Source organism: Poecilia formosa, unplaced genomic scaffold (assembly GCF_000485575.1).
Source record: "Poecilia formosa unplaced genomic scaffold, Poecilia_formosa-5.1.2 Scaffold480, whole genome shotgun sequence".
NCBI classification, from domain to species: Eukaryota; Metazoa; Chordata; class Actinopteri; order Cyprinodontiformes; family Poeciliidae; genus Poecilia; species Poecilia formosa.
In genome coordinates this window covers 332680-340455 of record NW_006800419.1, presented here as the reverse complement: position 1 = coordinate 340455, position 7776 = coordinate 332680, and the positions used below count along the sequence as shown (strand labels likewise).

Below are 7776 nucleotides of genomic sequence, written 5' to 3'. Positions count from 1 at the left end.
TTATGCTGCAGCCATCAGAACCGTTTCCAGATGTTTCCACATGGAAACTCCATGTTCAACATGTAGCAGGCTAACAGGCTTTTATTTTGAAAAGCCTGGAGCTTCCTGTTCTTCTGCAGCCACGTCCTGATTCTTCCTGTCGCTCCTTTGCTGCTGCCGTGCCTGAGCAGCTCTAGGTGACCTTGACCTTCTGGATGACCTTGATGACTAAAGCCGGCTGACGTTGATCAGACGTCGACATTTCATTTCATTAGATTTAAACCACAAAACAACATTGATTCAGTAAATCTCTTCAACATTGGTTGCTTGGCTAGAAACCCGAGATCTGGAAACCTGCCTGGACTTCCTTCATCATTCGTTGGAATCATCCTGAATCTTTCTGGATCTGGACGATGTTTACATTTCATTTCATCGTTGGTTTAATCCCTGCTATACAGGAATTAAAAGGAAATACAAACAAAATAACAAACCAAAGAAAGAGCGAAACAAAGAGAAAAAGAATCCAGTGTTGATCTAAAGTATGTAAACTAGGTGCTCCTGTAGTTTCATCTGCTCTAATTCCCTTCCTGGATGAGAAGGAGTCTAAAAAGTAGTCTAGATCCAAAAGTGTCTCTGCATCTAGATAGTGAGTACTCTACAGTTTCTGAAAAAATAAGCTAAAGAGTGGCTAATCTAAGTCCTTTTCTGGGTTAAAAGTGAGTACTGCACAGTTTCTGAATAACTGATAGTAATCTAAAGATGGTCTTAAGCCACATTAAGCTGAATATTGAAAGGCGAGTCCTGGTTCTGCGGCAGACGGTGATGCGCAGCGCTCTGAGCATGCTCAGTGCCTCCAGGTTTCACTTCACTCCGTTTGTCTCTGCAGGTTCGTGTTGCTGGAGGCGTGACGAACACCCAGCTGCTGCAGCTCATCCCCAACACGCAGTACGCCGTCACACTCATTGCTCTGCACGGCGAGGCCACCAGCCAGGCCCTGGAGGGCCGCGGGGTCACCTGTACGTAACCCGGCTCCGGTATCACCGGGTCGCTAGCAACATGGCCGCCTCCAGGGGAAATGGGTTCAGAGCCTCAATCTCCAGCAGCTACACACAGATCAGCCGCTTAACAACTAACAGGAACAACCTGCGTCTGACAGACAGAACTAAACATTTAACTAGGGGTGTACCGATCCGTCGGCCGCCGATCTCCATCAGCTGTTTTCTGTGAGAAAGAGTATGATCGGTGATCGATCGCTGTCTCTTGTTGCCGATCCCAAACTGATCACCTGCATCTCCCTTCTCAGCCTGCAGCTGCTCTCCTGTAGTGAGGAACTTTAACTGATTGGGGACGTTTGCGAGTTGCGGTGGAGAATTACCTCAGGGTGAAGCACGACACAACGCACCAACACCACGAATCTAATATGATATTAAAAACAAGAACTTGATTGATTTGGCTGCATCAGTGCAGGAACAAAAGACATCCGGACCCATCAGCAGGTAGAGCAGCGCGGCTACCAACACTCACCGGATTAGCATCACGGTCAGAAAGCTAAAATAACCCCAACAATAATTCAAGTCTTGGAGCTGCGGAGTGAGACGCCGGTTCTGGTTCTGGTTCTGCTGTCGGACCNTCTGTGAGAAAGTGTATGATCGGTGATCGATCGCTGTCTCTTGTTGCCGATCACAAACTGATCACCTGCGTCTCCCTTCTCAGCCTGCAGCTGCTCTCCTGTAGTGAGGAACTTTAACTGATTGGGGACGTTTGCGAGTCGCGGTGGAGAATTACCTCGGGGTGAAGCACGACACGACGCATCAACACCACGAATCTAATATGATATTTAAAAACAAGAACTTGACTGATTTGGCTGCATCAGTGCAGGAACCAAAGACATCCGGACCCATCAGCAGGTAGAGCAGCGCAGCTACCAACACTCACCGGATTAGCATCACGGTCAGAGAGCTAAACAAATAACACCAACAATAATTCAAGTCTTGGAGCTGCGGAGTGAGACGCCGGTTCTGGTTCTGGTTCTGCTGTCGGACCGTCGCTACTGGTGGTAATATTTCCCAGACGGGCTGAGCCTCCAGACGGTGAGCTCTCACAGCGAGCAGCTGCAGCAGGAGCTGAAAACAGACTCTAGACGTGTATTGAAATATGTCTAAAAGGTCTAAATTTGGTGAATTTATTGCCAGATCATTTTTCCATTTTGCCAGATAACAGAATCATTTATGCCTAAAGCGAAACATTAACAGCCAATCCAGGTGATCGGCAGAGATCGGAATCGGCAGCAAAGAACCCGATCAGAGCGTCACCAGTTTAAGCTAAATGTTTAGCCTGCTAACTAAAAATTTAGATAAGTTATATGTTTATCTCAAAATAAAATATTTAGTTTGCTAACTAGTTAGCTTGGAAACAAAATTTTTACTTCAAACTAAATATTCGGCCCTTTAGATATTTAATTAAATATTTAGTTTGATCTGTGACATTTGTTAATGAGTGAATCCCAAGGTGAAAACATACATTTGAATAATAAACTTCACTGCTTTTCTTATGACTGGTTAAATTACCAAAAAACAAAAAAAACAAAAAGTCGTTTGACCTTTAACCCTTGTTGGACCAGAGGAAGCTCCCAGTTTCTGGGTTTTCTGCCTAAGCAGTTCAGCGGTCTGACTGGATCCAGTGAGCCGGACTGACCTGGTGGTCGGTTCCGGCTCTGGTTCTGGCTCTAACAGGTCTTTGTCCTCCCTCAGTACCCCTGTCCCCTGCTGGAGAGCTGAGGATCAGCGACGTCACCCACAGCAGCATGATGCTGAACTGGGACGCGGCTCCTGGAGCCGTCCGCAGATACATGATCACCTACAAACCTGACGGGGGAGAGCTGAAGGAGGTAAACAAGGAAGTTACAGGAAGCACCATTTAGCGAACAGGAAGTACCCTATAGCTAACAGGAAGTACCCTATAGGGAAGAGGAAGTACCCTACAGCTAACAGGAAGTACCCTACAGCTAACAGGAAGTACCCAACAGCTAACAGGAAGTACCCTACAGCTAACAGGAAGTACCCTATAGATAACAGGAAGTACCCTATAGGGAAGAGGAAGTACCCTACAGCTAACAGGAAGTACCCTACAGCTAACAGGAAGTACCCTATAGGGAACAGGAAGTACCATAGACATAATATAAGCATAGATGCCTCATGGACCGCTCCGGCGCAGGAAATACGGCGGCCATCTTGGAGCGGTATACCCAGTAACAAAAAAGCTGTTATGATCATTAAATGCGCTGATACGTCATTGTGCTGCTAAACACATAACGCTGAGTGGAGTGGAGTACCGCTCCAAGATGGCCGCCCTAAATCTCGTCAGCGACAATAGGCGAGAGCGGTCCATGAGGGTCTATCCTTATATTATGTCTATGGGATGTACCCTATACGGAACAGGAAGTACCCTATAGCTAACAGGAAGTACTCTTTAGGGAACAGGAAGTTCTCTTAGCTTTCAGGAGGTAGCCTGTCAGAGCCATTCCAACAGACGAGACATTTTATTTGTACCAGCTGAGCGACTCGGAGCGCTCCAAGTGGCTCTGAGTCGTATGAAACATGGTGACAGGAAGCGTAGCCAGGCCCGGTTCCAGGAGGTTCTCCTCTCACTGTTGGCCGCAGTCACGGCCGAAGCGTTCCGCCGGGCTGGGTTCTGGTTCTGGCTGGGTTTTCACAGATCCTCCCTTTCCTCCTGGACGTCAGCAGAGTCTCTGACGCCTCCAGAAGGTTCTGATGGATGACCCGGATCGGCCCGGATCAGCCTGGCGGTTCATCTCGGCTTCCTGCTGCTCTGGAACATTTTCCCTCAGATAAAAACGGTTTCACTTCCAGACTCTTCTGGGTCTAGGTTCTGATTAAAGCTCTTCAGCTTTTGCAGATCCAGATCTAGAAGTAGTGCTGCAGCTTTCTGGACCCGGTTCTGACCGGTAACTGTCGCCTGCAGGTGGAGGTGAACGGTGACATCACCACGCTGCAGCTGACCAGCCTGATCTCCCAGACGGAGTACGATGTCGCCGTCACCCCCGTGTACGACGAGGGACCTGCCGCCCCCATGCTCGGAACCGCCATCACAGGTCCGGACCCGGCTCATTCAGCGCCTCACAGGCTCACATCACTTCCAGCTGCACTTTATAACTCAGTTTGTCAGTTTTATGGCTCTGGTTCTGAGATGTCCCGACCTTTTCTGGCCCGGTTCTACATTTCATTGTGAAGCTGCAGGTTAGGGTGAATATCAGATCAGACTCATGGAGTAATCACGGTTCTGTTGGTCCACAGGACCGGACCTGGTACTGTCAGATCACCAGGACAAACCTCAGAATTAAAGTGTTGACAGTTTTAATACCTCTGCTGGTTCTGGTCCAGTTTGCAGACAGGAAGTTCTGAGCAGCTTGTGTCATTTCTGGATGCTTTCCCCGTTTTTAAGCAGAACTTTGGTCTTGAGAGGTTTAGTCTTCTGAACCAGAACCACTGAGGTTCTGATTGAGTCCCAGCAGCCTCATCTCTCTTCCTGCACAGCCAGACGTTTGTAGATTAATGGCTTAGAGGTCGCTCCGGTTCTTTCCTCTGGAGTCTGCAGGAATGTTGGAGTAAAATCTGATTCCTGCTCCAGTTTTCAGGCTTTTTCCTGACCTAACCCAGACTCCAGGTTCTGCTGGTACCAGCTGGGACTCGCACTGCCTCCAGCCTGTGAACCTCAGGCTAACCGGTGGTCAGATCTGCTTCCTGTCTCCTTAAACAGATACTGTCCCGGCTCCCAAGAACCTGCAGTTCTCCGAGGTGACCCAGAACTCCTTCAGAGCCACCTGGGAACATGGCGCTCCAGATGTGGCGCTCTTCCGGATCTCATGGACCAGGAAAGGCGAGAAGGACCCCAAGAACGTAAGCTGTCATCCAAAGTGCTGAAATATGTCTGCTCAGCGTTTTATCCCTGAGAAACTATCTAGTTAGACTCTTTACCTGCTGTTGGAAGCATGGTGGTGGCAGCATTATGCTGTGCAGCTGTTTAACTGGGAAGTAATGACCTCACCCCAGCAGCTTAGATGGTTGAAATCTCGACCCGGTGGTGGGCAGCACCAACCATAAAGAAGCATTGCTTCTGCTAATGCTAAAGCGCTATACCAAAATGGTATTTAGCTATTAAGAAGGCGTGATGTTGACACGGGATTTAGCGGAGGCTAGTGCTAGGTCGCTATGCCAATATAGTATTTAACAGAACACAATGAATGCCAAAAGCCAAATCAACAAAGTAATTTAGCACTTCAGAATTTTTCTGGAAAAATGAATCTAGGGGAAGCTAAGTGCACTAGACGGTTTCAAAGTTAGCAGAGATGTTAAGTTTCTTGGTTCCGTCCGCAACAGGAAATCCTGAACAGCGATGAGAACTCGTACGTTCTGGAGAACCTGGACCCGGACACGGAGTACCTGGTGACCGTCACGGCCATCTATCCCGACGAGTCGGAGAGCGAGGACCTGATCGGAGCCGAGCGGACCTGTAAGTGATCCCGCCCCCCCAGCAGGACCTTCTGCTCTTGGCCAACCTGGAATAACGCTCTTCTTCTTGACGTCTCTTTCTAGTGCTGAAGGCTCCAGATGGTAGGTCACTGAGAGGTCACGACCTTCTCAGAGTTTGTTCACGCTTTGAGGCGACTGGCGGCAGCGTTCGTGTCTCAGCATGTTTGTGTTGCAGAGCTTCGCTGTGCGCTCACACCACCAGCAGCGTCTCCTTTAGCTATGGGTTAGCTTAGCTGCAATTTAGGGTTAGCTTAGCTGCCCTTCAGGGTTAGCTTAGCTGCCCTTCAGGGCTAGCTTAGCTGCCCTTCAGGGCTAGCTTAACTTCCTTTCAGGGTTAGCTTAACTTCCTTTCAGGGTTAGCTTAGCTGCCATTTAGGGTTAGCTTAGCTTCCTTTCAGGGTTAGCTTAGCTGCCCTTCAGGGTTAGCTTAGCTGCCTTTCAGGGTTAGCTTAGCTGCCCTTCAGGGCTAGCTTAACTTCCTTTCAGGGTTAGCTTAGCTGCCATTTAGGGTTAGCTTAGCTTCCTTTCAGGGTTAGCTTAGCTGCCCTTCAGGGTTGGCTTAGCTGCCTTTCAGGGTTAGCTTAGCTGTCCTTCAGAGTTGGCTTAGCTGCCCTTCAGGGTTAGCTTAGCTGCCTTTCAGGGTTAGCTTAGCTGTCCTTCAGAGTTGGCTTAGCTGCCTTTCAGGGTTAGCTTAGCTTCCTTTCAGGGTTAGCTTAGCTGCCCTTCAGGGTTAGCTTAGCTGCCTTTCAGGGTTAGCTTAGCTGTCCTTCAGGGTTAGCTTAGCTGCCTTACCGGGTTAGCTTAGATGCTTTTCAGGGTCAGTTTAGCTGCAGCAAACCAGGTGTGTCCCGGTGGAGCCTGCCTCTGGCTGTGGTGTGAACGCAGAGTCAGGATCATCATCATCATCATCAGCTGTGTGTCTCCATAACCTCACCATCGTGTGGATCCATTTTGTCGCATGTTGTTCAGCCATCCTGCTGCAGCGATGGAGCTCAGTCTAACTACATCGCCATGGCAGCCTCTGCTGCTGCTATAGGCTTATCCTGATCCTGGATTTTCATCCGTATGCTGCACTATTGGGGTCAAAGTTCATACATTAGCATACCCAGCGGTGGATAGTGTAGACGCTATATTCATTCCAAAGCTAGCTACTGATCTGATAAACGATAAACTGCCACTGCTAACTGAACATTCAACGCTGGTCAATCAGACGGAGACAGCTCACTAGCGTTAGCTTTGGAGACTCTAGTGACTAGCATGCCTAGGATGGTCTTCTTCCTGTACTGTCCATTAGCACAGCAGTCTAAAAATAGCCTATGATAGCTTAGCATTATCCTTGGTAAGTCTGTTGTTTTCCTTCATAAGCCTATTGTTATCCTGGATAGGTTAACGTTGTTGTTGGTTAGCCTAGCATTAGCCTTGGATAGCCCTGGTTAGCTGAGCGTTGGACATTGATAGGTTAGCGTTGGCCTTGGTTAGCCTAGTATTAGCCTAGGCTAACCCGGAGCTGTCCTCTGGTCCTTGGTCTTCATGGTGCTACTTGTGAAGCCCGGTTAAGTAAATTAGTTCTGGACCAACCAGAACTGTTGGGTTTGGGTTGAACAGTCAGGGTTCTGAAGTCCAGTTCTGCTCCAGCTTCACTCATCATCATCATCATCATCATCCTGCTGCTTCCATCCTAATCCTGACCTTTGCAGCTCCATGACCTCCTGCAGAGGAACCACCATCATCATCATCATCATCACCTTCATCCCCCCTCACTGTGTCCTCTCTCTGCCTCCAGTGCGACCCGAGCCGCCGCGGAACCTGCGGGTGTTCAACGCCACCGTCTCCTCGCTGACCGTGAAGTGGGACGCCGCTCCCGGTCCCGTCAAGAACTACAAGGTCACATACCTGCCGGTCGCCGGCGGCGAGCCTCAGACGGTAAGGCCCGGCCCGGATCCTGGAGGGGGTTCATTGTGATGATCAGAGAGCAAAGGGATAAAACTTCAGTTTGATGATAACAGAATAAAGTCATAACTTTACAAAATACAGTGGGGATTATGCGACAACGGTCAGTGGACTGAACTTATTTAGCGATTTCCAATCAGTTTTGACCAATCAAACTGCTTTGCAACCACTCTCTCTCTAACACGGGAGAGAAACGTCATAATGCAAGAATATACGGACCGGATCCACTTCGATCTACGGATCGGATCCGCTTCAATCTGAAGTCCGGATCCGCCTCGATCTGAGGACCGGATCCGCC

At 49.0% G+C, this 7776-nt stretch overlaps 1 protein-coding gene across 1 annotated transcript in view; it reads left to right on the top strand.

Annotated features, from left to right (window-relative positions):
* Positions 1-7776, top strand: part of col12a1b (collagen, type XII, alpha 1b) — a 105837-nt gene that overhangs the window by 58613 nt on the left and 39448 nt on the right. The window contains exons 23-29 of the mRNA XM_016664328.1: positions 866-995; positions 2730-2866; positions 3961-4090; positions 4756-4895; positions 5376-5508; positions 5592-5609; positions 7312-7451. Coding sequence (XP_016519814.1) covers positions 866-995; positions 2730-2866; positions 3961-4090; positions 4756-4895; positions 5376-5508; positions 5592-5609; positions 7312-7451 — 828 coding nt within the window. The remainder of the gene's footprint in view (positions 1-865; positions 996-2729; positions 2867-3960; positions 4091-4755; positions 4896-5375; positions 5509-5591; positions 5610-7311; positions 7452-7776) is intronic.